The sequence below is a fragment of the Schistocerca serialis genome, chromosome 5 (genome assembly GCF_023864345.2).
Source record: "Schistocerca serialis cubense isolate TAMUIC-IGC-003099 chromosome 5, iqSchSeri2.2, whole genome shotgun sequence".
NCBI classification, from domain to species: Eukaryota; Metazoa; Arthropoda; class Insecta; order Orthoptera; family Acrididae; genus Schistocerca; species Schistocerca serialis.
Genome location: NC_064642.1, coordinates 816,827,892 through 816,842,580, shown reverse-complemented (window position 1 = coordinate 816,842,580; position 14,689 = coordinate 816,827,892). Strand labels below are relative to the sequence as shown.

Sequence of the window (14,689 nt, the reverse complement as noted above, 5' to 3'; positions counted from 1 at the left end):
CACCTTTCTTCAGAAAATGTATGGCTGGCTTAGCTACTATCTCATCATCCCACGTATTTGGGGTAGTGTGGTAGACAAGTTGATGGCTCATCTCACATCAACTAGCAGGGCAGATTCTACAGAAATATGAGTTGGAATAAGATGATCAGCACAGCTGCATCAAGGGGTGTCCTCTATTAATAAGGAACCTGTGGGAAACTGTGTAGAGGTCACTATGCAGTCAACAGTAAAATTGCACCTTTCTGAGTGGCCAGGAGTGACATATCCCCTACCACAGTGGTCCCTTCAGTTATTCTCAGCTTGCTGAGGGTTGTTGTAGCCTGCCATTCATATCCTAGGCTTTCAAAATGTTATGTTGCAGCTGAGATCTTAGGTCTCTCTCTCCAGTACACATATTCAAGCTTGCCTCTTGCGGTTGCCTCTTTAGCCGATTTGTCAGTTCATTTCACAGAAAACTCACATTGCCCTGTCTCCAGATGAATGTTAGTACTCTGTAGCTGTGTAGGTCATCTACTAAGCCTTGGATGTTCACTTCTGAAATGTACACGGGGTGATATGTCCTTTGTAAGTAGTTCACGTAGTCCCTACAAACCAGTTGTCCTTTGTGGTGATTTTTTCAATAAACTGCAGAGCCTGGCCATGACCAACTCTCCAGTGTGTACACTGTATGCGTGAGGCAGAAAATACATTCTGCATATGAAAAAGCACAACCAAACCTGCCATTAACTTTCAGTCTGTCCATGTACATGCTCGTCAAATTAGGATAGTTGTGGGGAACTGAACACTAGTTACCTGAGGGTGGTGGATCTGCATTTTTCTTATGGCCACAGAAGAGATCCACTTGAATCATAAGGCTGGAGGCATATCGCAGGAGATGCTGAGAAGGAATTATGTACACAGGCAAGTGGGGCCCGGTCCGCACATACTGTTTCCAATCGTATCTAAACTAGTCTAACCATTTTTGGAGGGTTCAGAATGAGTATGAACAGGTAGTTGTGAAACAGAGTTGACTAACATAGATGTTTAGGCATGTGGCAAATTTAGATTGAATTCTTCACCAAGAGTTGCTGGCACTTGACCCTCAATAGTGGGATTCCAACTTCCAACAGTATTTTGTGTGTGGGACTCTTCACAGAAAGCACCAGCTGCCAACTGCACACCATTGAAGTGGATAGGGTCTAACAAACTCAGTATTGATGTGGTATTGACTCACAAGCAACACATCCATAGATCAGGTGGGATAAAACCAAAGCTCTGCAAAATTGTAGGAGAGCTGTGCAGTTGGGGCTCCAGGTAGTGCTGCTGAAAAATCTGAGGGTATTGAGTTTCTGCGTGCAATTTGGAGAAATTACTAACAAACACAAAATCATTCACCATACTGAAACATCTGAAGTTCAATCTTCATACAAAGTCAAATATTATGTGGACACAGTGAAGAATTACATACCACAGACAATGTCAACACAATGAAAACTGTAACTTTGGAGAAGTTTAAATCCTCTTGGGACAAAGTGATTCATAATGTATATAATGTGGGAACTGTTGTGTGTCACAGTAAGTGAAACTAAAGATAAAAGTATCATTTATGGATGGCAGAGTTAGTGTTGGGCAAGGGACATCGAATATCCTTCTGACTTTCTCAAATGAAGTAAGATGAGGTATATTAGTTCATCATCATGTCTCAGTAGAAAATAATTTCAGTGATGACACAGTAGCAACATAAGAGATGTGGTTTTGAAAACTTTGATGATGCACCAGTGGATGTTGAAGATAAAACTGATATGCTTGGGAAAAAATGTAGTACATTTTAATACAGCTGATGTTCCATTGCTGGAAAATTTGTAATTTATTTGTGTGAAACATATGATCACATGCATTGCATTTGGTAGTACAACAAACACAGCAGAATACAATCTATGTTATAAAAGGTACTGAAGTATACACTAAATTATTTTACATAATAATATATTAAATTTTAGTCTCTATGGTAGGCTCTAGTAGCATTGCTCAGTGAGCTATGATTTTCAATGCATTTGGAATTTTTGAGTAGTTAACAGCTGGGCATTGAAATATTTTGCTCCTTTAGTGTATGGACCATTTGCAATTTTTTTCAGTCTTTGTCTGCCACATGGTAATATTCTACTCGTACAGAGTTTTGTTCATGAATTTCTGTTTTATGACATGTATATTTCTTGTCTTCTACAGCCAGTACTATTGCTTCAAATACATACATAGAACAGACAGTCATTATTTTAAAATCTATTAATTCCCTGAAAGATGTTCTTTCATCTTTCTTACCTAATATTCTCAAAGCTCATTTCTGCAGCTTAAAAACTCTGCCCAAATGAAGTATTGAAGCCCCAACCAATAATACTGAAGCATTTGGAAGAAAGGGCTGCATTAAACTGAAATGCATTAGGCCTACCCTCATTGTTGGGTGTTGACATATGGAGTTATTCTTCTTGAAACATGTAAGCTGGATATTAGTCTAACAAACACACATTGCCAACTTCTTGTGTCCATAACCGTTTTCTGTCTACACATATACCTACAAACTTAAACTCACTGCAGATTTTCCCTAACACATTATATCTTGACAATTGGTACAATTTTGCAAGTACCCAACGTTGAAGGAAATTATACTTCTTTCTTGTAAATTGACTTATAATTTTATTTCCTAACTCTGACTTTGCCATATCTATAAAATTTTTTACCTTCGTGACAAGATTAAACACACAATTTCCCCAATAAATTCTGAACCGTCATCTGCATACATTGTAATGAAGATACCAGTTTTGAATATATTTGGGAACTCACTGGCATATCTTACACAAAGGAGGGCATCAATTATCAATCCCTCATGATCACAGAATTTAATATTCCTGGCCCTTGATGTGTAGCTTTTTAATGTTTCTCCATTATAGTGTGGGATTTTGGTACACTGTCTTCTGTTTTCTAATATGACGTATTTAGGTGCAAAATTTTTCCACTGATGCCATCTCTGGCCAGTTTTGACCAGAGTACCTCTTTATCAACCCTATCAAAAGTCTGTGATAGATCTAAGGAAACCCAAGCTCCTTGCATGCCTTCATTGATTTTCTCAAGAAATTTCAGCATAAATTTTAGTGCTGCTGTCATGGTCCTGCGACCATTTGCAAAGCCCTGCTGAAAATCTCTCAGGAGTTTGTGCATATTATACTACTCTAACACATTTCAGACTGATTTTGTTGATTGACTTGCTAAAAACAGAAGTTGAAGTGAGTGGTCTAATTTTCCACTAACTGTTTATCACCTTTTCTGTAGGGAGGTTTAATGGTGGGTGATTTTAGTCTATCACAGACCACTCCTCACAACTAGAGCCATCAAATGATATGCTAGATTATATTGGCACTGCATAAGTAAAAATGGAGAAATTTCATCCCAGCCAGCAGATTTTATGTTTTTACATTCTCTGATGAACTGCAAAGTATGCTTGAATTAAAGTTCAGGGAGTTGATCAGGTTTAGATTAGATTAATACTAGTTCCATGAATCATGAATACAATATTTCGTAATGATTTTCCAATACATGAAATAATTAAGTTAATATAACAACTTATATATTTTTTTAATTTCTTTTTTTTTTTTTTTTTTCTTTTTTCTTTTTTCTTAATTTATATCTAAAAATTCCTCTATGAAGTAGAAGGAGTTGTGTTTCAGAAATTCTTTTAATTTCTTCTTAAATACTTGTTGGTCATCTGTCATACTTTTGATACTATTTGATAAGTGACCAAAGACTTTAGTGGCAGTATAATTCACCCCTTTCTGTGCCAAAGTTAGATTTAATCTTGAATAGTGAAGATCATCCTTTCTCCTAGTATTGTAGTTATGCACACTGCTATTACTTTTGAATTGTGTTTGGTTGTTAATAACAAATTTCGTAAGAGTATATATACTGAGAAGCTACTGTGAATATCCCTAGATCCTTAAATAACGTCTGCAGGATGATCTTGGGTGGACTCCAGCTATTATTCTGATTACATGCTTTTGTGCAATAAATACCTTATTCCTCAGTGATGAATGACCCCAAAATATGATGCCATATGCAAGCAATAAGTGAAAATAGCTGCAGTAAGCTAATTTACTAAGATGTTTATCACCAAAATTTGAAATGACCCTTATTGCACAAGTAGCTGAACTCAAACGTTTCAGCAGATCATCAATGTGTTTCTTCCAATTTAATCTCTCATCAATGGACACACCTAAAAATTTTGAATAGTCTACCTTAGCTATATGCTTCTGATTAAGGTCTATATTTATTAATGGCATCACACCATTTACTGTACGGAACTGTATGTACTGTGTCTTATCAAAATTCAGTGAGAGTCCGTTTACAAGGAAACACTTAGTAATTTTCTGAAATACATTATTGACAATTTCATCAGTCAATTCTTGTTTGTCAAGTGTGATTACTATACTTGTATCATCAGCAAAGAGAACTAAGTTTGAGTTGACCTCAGTCGAGGCCCATGAGAAAGACAGGCCGCGGCACAGAAATCACTAATGTAGGCCTGAGTGCCCTCACTCACTTAACTCAGCAGACAAACTGTATTTTTAGACCTGTTAGCTCTCAACTGGGTGTATGTGTACTAACGAGAATTGCATCTTCTACTGGAATCTGCTATTATGAGGTCTCACTTATTACTCGTCATACAGTGAAATTGAAGATCAATTCTCATCATAAACAGCATTTATAGCATTTAGTCTCATCTGATTAACAGTCCTCATTTCATGCAAGATGTAGAGCCTTATGCAACGGATAATAATTTAGGCATGATTTTAATTTTATTATATCACATTACAGCCATAACAAATTATCAGTAACCTTGTGGACTTACAATCATTGTAGGACTAGTAACAGTAAGACTTCATAGTAGTTACTTCCAGTAGAAGATGCAATTCTTGTTTGTACATACACGTCTAGTTACTAGTTAATAGGTATATAAATGCAGTTTGTGTGCCAAGTTGAGCGAGCTCGGCCTACCTTCGGGATGTACGTGCCATGGTCTCTTTCTTGTGGGCCTCACCTCAGTGTGATTTCCAACATTTACTTTATCTGTAGTACAGAAGTCAGATTCTGCAATGTGTATGAAGTAATCATTAAAAATATTACTTAGCCCCTCTCTATTGGTAACAATATTGTTATTAGATATGTGTTATTAGATTCTAAAGGTGGCACGGGTAAAGTACAGGGAGCAAAAGGCTATTTACAATTTGTACAGAAACCACGTGGCAGTTATGAGAGTTGAGATGCACGTACTGGAAGCAGTGGTTGGGAAGGGAGTGAGACAGGGTTGTAGCCTCTCCCCAATGTTATTAAATCTATGTATTGATGAAGCAGTAAAAAAAAAAAAAAAAAAAAAAAAAAAAAAAAAAAAAAAAAAAAAAAAAAAAAAAAAAAAAAAAAAAAAAAGTAGGTATTAAAATGTGTGGAGAAGAAATAAAAACTATGAGGTTCGATGATGACATTGTAATTCTGTCAGAGACAGCAAAGGACTTGGAAGAGCAGTTGAACGGAATGGACAGTGTCATGAAAGGAGGGTATAAGATGAACATCAACAAAAGCAAATCGAGGATAATGGAATGTAGTCGAATTAAATCGGGTGATGCTGAGGGAATTAGATTAGGAAATGAGACACTTAAAGTAGTAAAGGAGTTTTGCTATTTGGGGAGCGAAATAACTGATGATGGTCGAACTAGAGAGGATATAAAATGTAGACTGACAATGGCAAGGAAAGCGTTTCTGAAGAAGAGAAATTAGTTAACATCGAGTATAGATTTAAGTGTCAGCAAGTCGTTTGTGAAAGTATTTATGTGGAGTGTAGCCATGTATGGAAGTGAAACATGGACGGTAAATAGTTTGGACAAGAAGAGAATAGAAGCTTTCGAAATGTGGTGCTACAGAAGAATGCTGAAGATTAGATGGGTAGGTCACATAACCAATGAGGAGGTGTTGAATAGGATTGGGGAGAAGAGAAGTTTGTAACACAACTTGACTAGAAGAAGGGATCGGTTGGTAGGACATGTACTGAGGCATCAAGGGATCACAAATTTAGCATTGGAGGGCACCGTGGAGGGTAAAAATCAGAGGGAGACCAAGATATGAATACACTAAGCAGATTCAGAAGGATGTAAACTGCTGGAGTATGTACTGGGAGATGAAGCAGCTTGCACAGGACAGAGTAGCATGGAGAGCTGCATCAAACCAGTCTCATGACTGAAGACCACAACAACAAACAACCACATCATCCAACAGTTGTGATGTTACACACTTTGACTTTCTAGCATCATCAGAGATAAATTTGTGCAGTGAGGGAGGAAACACTTATGACTGGATCAGTGGTACTTGAGCTTAGTATCATTGAAGATGATATTAATTCTTTGAAGATAAAACGAGTTTGATGATACTGGCACTGTCAGTAGTGCAGTGCCACAATGTGAATTTTGAGTGGATATCAAGATCAGTCATAATGTTACAACACTGAATTACAGAGTCAAAATATTTCCACTGTTAACACACAAAGCATTTTTGTGTCAAACCTTACAAATGAATTGTGTTCATTGTTATATTAAGTATCTTCCATGAGCTACATCTGTAAATAATGAGAGTTGAAATTAAAAGCATAAATTTTTAAGAAGAACAATATTAATTTGTCAACTGTTTGCTGGCCTTCATCATCCATAGTTCATGTTCCCTTTTCTCACACAATATACTGTGACATTTAAAAGGAGCAATGCTTTCTAAATATCATGCTGATTTGTGGACATAAGCTTCTCAGTCTCAAGAAAGTTCATGATATTTGAATTGAGAATGTGTTCATGAATTCTGCATCAAACTGATAAGGATATTGGTCTGTGATTTTGTGGATCCATTCTTTCACCCTGTATATATACAAGAGTCACCTGTGCTGTTTGCCAGTCACTTGGGACTTTGAACTAAGCGAAAAATTCATGACAAATCAAAGCTAAGCTAAGCTAAGCTAAGCAAAGTGCCAATTCCATAATATACTCTTTGTAACACCAAATTGGGATTCAACCTCGACCTGATGACTTCTCTGTTTTCAACCCTTTCAGTTGTTTCTCTACACTTAGGATGCTTACCACTATGTTATCCATATGGGACATTGTGTGATGATCAAGCAATGGTGTGTTTGTACAATTCTCCCGCATGAATGCTTTCTTCAACACAAAATTCAAAATTTCAGCTTTTATTTTGCTATCTTAAACTGCCACACCGAACTAGTCAATGAATGACTGCAAAGAAGCTTTAACCCTAGACACTGATTTTACATAGAACCAGTATATTCTTAGATCCCCTGACATCTTTTTTGCTACAATGTGACTGTGGTAGTAGTTGCACACTTCACACACACATCTTTTCATAGACGCATGAATCTTTCAACTAATCTTTGCTTCAGTATTTTCCTGATTTTGGTATTAAAGCCCAGTAGGTCTTTCCCAACCTTAATTCACTTTATAGGCACCTATTTCTCCAGAGCACACCTAGCAATCTGTTTAAACTTTGCCTGTAATACCTCTACAACCATCATAAGGGAAATAAGCAATGTCAATTCATTGCCAAGTGATATACTAACAGCTGCTTACCTGCCATTTCTCCACTGGCCTTCTTGACTGTTTTACACACTGCTTCATGGGTCACAACAAACAAAATCAGTGATTTAAAAGAAATCTCTGAACATAACTGGGCAACCTGCCATTACTGTTGCATTTTTTCTCTCTTACTGTACATTACCTGTCACCTCAAAATCAGCAGTATTAGTATCAGAATTTTGGTGTTCAAAAAACATTTAATATGAAAGAATAACTGAAGTTAAGCTGAAACAGTTTTGGGGACTGGACAATGATAACTGTAGTTGAGTGAAAACTTAGTTACCAGTACATGGTTAATTTGTTAAAAAGTAATTTTCCAGTATTTTCAAGTGTAAAAGATAATGTCCATCTGAGATAAAAGTTTCTAATGTGATAAATATTGACCAAAGGACTTCTTTTAGTAGATAGTGCCATTCATGGAAGTATTGCTGAGTGTGTATACACAGATTTCATTGATGGAAGTACAAGTAAATACAGTGAAAATGCAATTTAAAACAACTGAGCATTGGCAGCATCTGTGGAATATTACAAACAGTAGTAACTTGGCAATAACAACATTCTTCTGAGGTGCAACATTTTCCTTTGGCATTCTATATTAATGAAGAATAGACAAGAAGAATTACCACAAAACTGGAAAACTTTGCCAGGGTTACTTCCTTCTTACAACAGAAGAAATAATGATTATTTAAAGAACTCTCTTGTTGAGGATACTGTTTCAGGTGGTGCCCAAATCAAAGGCTATGGGGCTCACATGCTGACTGAGAAATCATGGTCCATAGAGAGTGGGCAACAGGTTGACTGACACTCTGCCTGAGGACAGCTGGAATTGAGATCTTGGAAGAAAACAGTGGTCAAATCTACCACTGAACATCAAACAGTACAAAATCCCTATGAGACTTGTTCAGATTTGCTTCAGGTAACAACATGCACAATAAAATTACTGTAATTCATTAATTGACTAATATCAGGTAGGTACAAATATCCTGATATTTAACATGCTCTCTTGGTTTATTTTTCCTTAAACAAAAGTTAATTTTTTATGAAACTGGGATACTGTTTGTGAGTGTCTGCTGTGTAGGGAAGTTCCAGACAGAGAACCCACAAGGACCTATTGTGGTGTCTCTCCTTGGGTCAGACAATAGAATAACTTGTGAATGTATGAGCCAGTGTGAGGAGTGTTCTCTCACTATAAGATAAAATCAAGAGCGAACCCAGTGTGGACATTCCAATCTGCATAAAGTGATAACATATTTTCCACAAAGGTTGGTAGTGGTTTTTGCATCCATTCTCAAACTATTAAGAGCAGTAGAAGTTTAGCAATCCCTATCCCAAGCCTTCAGAATTACAAGCTTCCTTGTTTCTTAAGTCAGTACCAACTATTCTGACATCTATTAATTCACTCTTACCCAATTCCTCAGTAAGTTGGTCAGTGAACTCATTCCTGGTATACTGATGTGTCTCAGTCATCATTCGATAACATATTAGCAAAGCCAGCCCTTAATTGTTTCCCAAGCAATTACCAGGTTTGCCAAAAGTATTGTTTCTATAATTATTTCTGTTAATTTCACTATTTAAAAAATAATTTGGCCTGACCTTTCTGGTAGAAGAAATTGTTAAAAAAGGTGGAATTTTTGAACAGATTCAGTTAATTGAATGAGTTAGGTTTTAATTGTCATTTCTGTAACAAACATCAAACTAAGTATACTTATAGTATCTATTATTGTGAGGATATATAAAGACCCGATTTTTAGTCCCGAGACAATCAGACCATGGCCGATTTTTAAACGATACACTTATATTGGTTAGATCAACAACAATGCTTCATCTTAACCATGAAATTAGTGCAACACAAATAGGCATGTGTTAAAATAATGACAGTGTCTGTTCAATAGTGTCACACATACCATATTATTCTGCATGAACTGTGTGGTTGGGTTTTTACTGCTCATAGATGTTCAGTGGTGAACTATTGCAGCAGTATGCTGATGTCTGCCTGCAAACTATTAATGAAGCTTATCAAAAGTTAACCAATAGCAAACTGGACATATTAACTGTGTAATATTAGGGGGTTGTGAACAGTGCAGTGTGAAACGCAACTGTGCAACTGTAGGCTACATCATTTACAGTACTCAGTGTTGAACTTCCATCCCCAATTTCTCAGCCAGTATAACAACGCAATACTTTGACTCCAAGAACTATCAAAGAAGAAATAAAGCAGGCAAACGTCCCAATGGGGTAGTGCTGGCTAATAACTTGGAGGTAGCACAATGAGCCACACCAAGACAGCAACTTCTAATTGTCATTGGTTCCGTTGGCTCCACAGTAAATGTGCTGCATACATTTGGCGGGGACTGTAGTTTGTAGTTACCAGTGTACAAAAACACATATTGAACACCACTATTAGTTCAGAAGGTGGGTGGTGTATGTAGAAAGGAAATTAATTGATGACACAAATTGTGACTTACCAGAAATAATGCACTTCTGCAGGGGGATATTTAGTCTCAGATGAAAAAAAATAGTTAGAGAAATGGATATCAGCACACAAAAGGAAGGTCTATTGTCATCGCTTGGAGCTCCATGCACATGAAAACTGAGTGCCCTGAAAGGAAAACAGGAAGGATTGTGGGGGTAACCATATGCTACTGACAAAACTCACCATTACTGCTTCTTTTTCTCCTAATTCTTCTTTTTCTTCTTCCTCTCCTCTCTCACCACCAGTCTCCTCTCTGGCTGGTTGTTGGGCTCCTGATCGTCAGGGAAAAAAACTGATCAGTTTTGAGATACTGTCAAAATTTAGGCACAAATATATGACAAATAAAAGACAAACCAAGTATGTCTCATCATGGAATAAAGTAGCACTAATTGAACAGCAGAAAACCCAAGTTGGAATATTAACAACATTCTGAAGAAGATGGATTGCTATCCACCATAAAGATGACTTGTTGAGCTGCAGACAGGCACAATGAAAAGACTTTCTTGTGTCCACCTGAATGAACATAAGTGTGTGTTTGTGTGTTTGTGTGTGTGTGTGTGTGTGTGTGTGTGTGTGTGTGTGTGTGTGTGTGTGTGTGGGACAAACATGATCCAGTCTAAGAGTCGCCCAGTACATTTTCTTTGGGATTTTGCATGCCTCAGTGGTGTCAGACAGCCGTACCATAGATGCAACCACGAAGGAGTATTTGCTCAGAGATTAGACAAAAGTGTGGTTGCTGAAGGGGAGTGCAGCACCCTTTTTGATATTTGAAGGTGCAACAGTCTGGGCAAGTGACTGTTCTGGCCTTGTGACACCAACTTACATGGCCTTGCAGTGCTGGTACAGCGAACAGCTTCATGCAAGGGGAAAACTACAGCCGTAATTTGTCCTTAGGCCATGCAACTTTACTCTACAGTTAAACGATGGCATCTTCTTGAGTAAAACATTCCACACATGTAAATGATCCCCCATGTGGATTTCTAAGTAGGGACTGCTTTGTAAAATGTTGTCAGGAGAAACACAACTGATATTCTACATGTTGGAGGATGGTAAATTGTGTCCTTAAGCTGGGAGGGATGCCTGAAAATTTAAGAAAGTAAATGTATAGCTTAAAGTTAGAATATAATGGGAATTATTGAAGTTCAGTGGCGAGAGGAATAGGACTTCTGGCCAGATGAATACAGGGCTGGAAATATAAATCAAATAAAGTAATGTAGGAGTAGATGTAATAATGAATAAGAAAACAACAAACAACAATTCAAGCAAGCCACTGTGAACAACATTGTTAACAGATTATTGTAGACAAGATACATGAAGCCAAAACCCATTGCTGTATCCGAAGCTTACAATCCCACTAGCTCTGCAGATGGAGCAATTGAAGAAATGTGTGGTGAAACAAAAGAACTTATTTGGACAGTTAAGTGATACAGAAATTTAATTGTGATGGTGGATGGGAATACAATAGTAGGAAAAGAAAGAGGAGGAAAAATAGAAGGAAAATGTGAACTAGGGAAAGAAATGAAAGAGGAAGCTGCCTGGTACATTGTTGCACAGACCACAATTTAATCATCACTAAAACTTGGTTTAATAATCATGAAAGAAGGTTACAGACGCTGAAGAGTTGCAGACACCAGCAGGTTTCAGATTGATTATATAATTTTGAGAGAGAGACTGAATTATGGGTCCAGATTTTAAGATATATCAAGGTGCACATGCAGATTGACCAGAATATACTGATTATATACCGCAGATTGTAACTGAAGAAATGGCAAAAAGGTAGGAAATTATGGAGATGGTATGTGAATAAGCTGAAAGAGCCAGAGGTCATTGTAAGTTATGGACGGAGCATTAGGCAATTTAATCATCACTAGGACAGAGGAAAGGAACACAGAACAGTTGTGGACAAACAGTGGCCCACTAGTGGTTTTTGTCTGGCCTCCCAAGACAGAATTTTTTGCAACAATTTATAACTTTCCTGAACTGCAAAGTGGACTACTGCATGCCATCATTTTAAAAGGTGTGACCCTCTGCTCACCTCTGCCTACATAAGAATGGCTCCAAGCCAAAGTTATTGCCCATCCCTGCAGCAGCAGACCAAATGAATATGGGTTATGAAATGGTGAAGGCAGCAGAAGATCAGTTATGTAACAAGACAAGGCTTAGTAGAAATCTTTTGACAACAGAAGAGAACAGAATTTAATTGATAAAAGAAAGGAAATATAAAAATGCAGCAAATGAAGCATATAAAAGTGAACACAAACATCTACAAAGGAGTGACAGGCAGTATAAAATTGCTAAGCAGGAAAGGCTAGAGTTCAAATTTAAGGACTTAGAAGCATATGTCACAAGGTGAGAGATCAGCACTGCCAACAGGAAAATTTAAGAGGTCTTTGGAGGTAACATTAGCAGCTGTATGAATATCAAGAACTGAGATAGACAGAAACTACTAAATAAAGAAGGTAATACTGCAAGGAGTATAATAGAGGGTCTATACATAGGAGGTGAAGCTGTAAGCAACTTTATGGAAACAGAAGACAGAAGATGGGATGGGAGATATGATACAGCAGGAGGAATTTGACAGAGCAATGAAGGACCCGGGTCAAACCAAGGTCCCTGGAGTACACAACATCCAATCAGAATTACTGATAGCCTTGGGAGAGCAGCCTTGACAAAATAGAACTATTCCATCTGATGAGCAAGGTGTACAAGACAGGTGAAATACCCTGAGACTACAAGAAGAGTGTAATGATTCCATTTTCAAAGAAAGCAGGTACTGACAGGTGGGAGTATTTCATGGCTGCAAAATACTAACACTAATTCTTAGCAGAAGAATGGAAAAGCTGTTAGAATCCAACCTCAGGGAAGGTCTGTTTGGGTTACAAAAAACAACACTAATGACACAGGGCAATAAATGCTAAAGGAAAACACGCAAAGAAAGAGATGAAACAAATGCTGAGATGGTAGGGACATTGAAGAACATGAGGGATGTTGTAGAAGGTGACAGCAGGTGGCATCTCTAAGGTGCTAGACATGATGATGCCCCAGCCCTGGTGCCAACCCATCCCAGTCCCCACACCACAGTATGACTGTGACAACACCAGTGGAAGAAGACACATGGAAAGGTGAAACAAAATGGCACAAAGAACCAGGCAACATGTAGGGGAAAGGGGAGGGAGGAGGGCAGGAATCCAGCCCATCCTCACAGCTTTACTGGAGACGTGATACTGGCAGAAGTAAAGCTGTGAGAACGGGGTGTCAGTCATGCTTGCATAGCTCAGATGGTAGAACACTTTTCAGTGAACGGCAAAGGTCCCGAGTTCAAGTCTTGGTCCAGCGCACAGTTTTAATCTGCCAGGAAGTTTCAATAAAGGTATTATTTTTGCTAGTTTTTGGATCCAGTGGCTCCTCCTCCTGGCAGAAGTGTTCAAGGGGAAGGATGTGTTGTGAAGGATAAGGACTAGAGAGAGATTTAGGAAAAGACGCAGAGTTCAGAAAAGTCAGCCTGAACCCCAGGTCATGGGAGGCTTACCAGACAGAATGAGAAGGAAAGCCTCTTTCCTTCTCATGCCATCTGGTCATTGATCATGGGAACATAAAGAAGGTCGTTTCTTCAGGTGCCACTTCTCAGCATCCTCCCACAGTGAAACGAACAGCAGTCTATCAATGATGGTGTCATCATGATTCATGGAGGTTGTGTAATACACTATAGTGCACTCAACAGCATTTGCCACTATTTCGATTCCTTTTTATTTTCTCTGTAACCCTTCATTGAAGGTACCATAGAAAGTTTACTAACATTGTTTTTGAATCAATGCTGAATTATATAAAACACTTTTTATTCCATTTAAAATTGTGTTTTTGGAACAAATGTTAATCATGATGAAAATTATGATATATGTAAGTCATTAAAATAGCACAAAACTACCACAAAAAACTATATGGCATTACCTTCATTTTGAACTGTGTTTGAGAATTTTACTTTGAATGGATTCCAAGATAAGTCTTAGAATCAGGCAATTTAATTATAGCAACTGTGACTCTTAAAGAGACCGGAAGTCCTTTCTTATCACAGTTGTGCATTTGTGGGAGATATTAATGCATGTCCACATTAGGCAACATAAAAATGAACTCCCACAGAAAGAACAATGCTTCCTGCAGTCTGAATTCAAATGTAACAGCCTGTACATGGCCCAGCCATTGGCAGAAAAGAAGATGTTGCATGTAATGTGCAATTTAGTGTGATGGGAGTAAGTGCGGGACAGAAAAGTATTGTGTTGGAAAGGAATTGAAAGTGAAGAGAGAGAAAGACAAGGCACAGGACAGGGGCAGAGGTGGACATGTGACTGGGACAGGAGCTAGTGAAGACTGACACATGGAGGATTCTGAGACTGAAAGCAATGACAAGGCAAAACCCTTTACTTATGTCAGGGAATCTGATATAGTAGCTGAGGGCAGTGATGAGGCGAGAATGCTTGGGAACTCAGATGCCATGGATTATGAAGTGAGGTAATAGCTGAGTATCACTTTCTTGGCAGCATATTCTGCAACTGCGTAGTCATTTTTGCTC

The 14,689-nt window shown here is 37.9% G+C and overlaps 1 protein-coding gene across 1 annotated transcript in view; it reads left to right on the top strand.

Annotated features, from left to right (window-relative positions):
* Nucleotides 1-14,364, top strand: part of LOC126482244 (CAR1 transcription factor-like) — a 93,768-nt gene extending 79,404 nt beyond the window's left edge. Inside the window, exon 3 of the mRNA XM_050106223.1 lies at nt 14,260-14,364. Within this exon, the coding sequence (XP_049962180.1) occupies nt 14,260-14,364 (105 nt within the window). The remainder of the gene's footprint in view (nt 1-14,259) is intronic.
* Nucleotides 14,365-14,689: the final 325 nt, after the last annotated feature.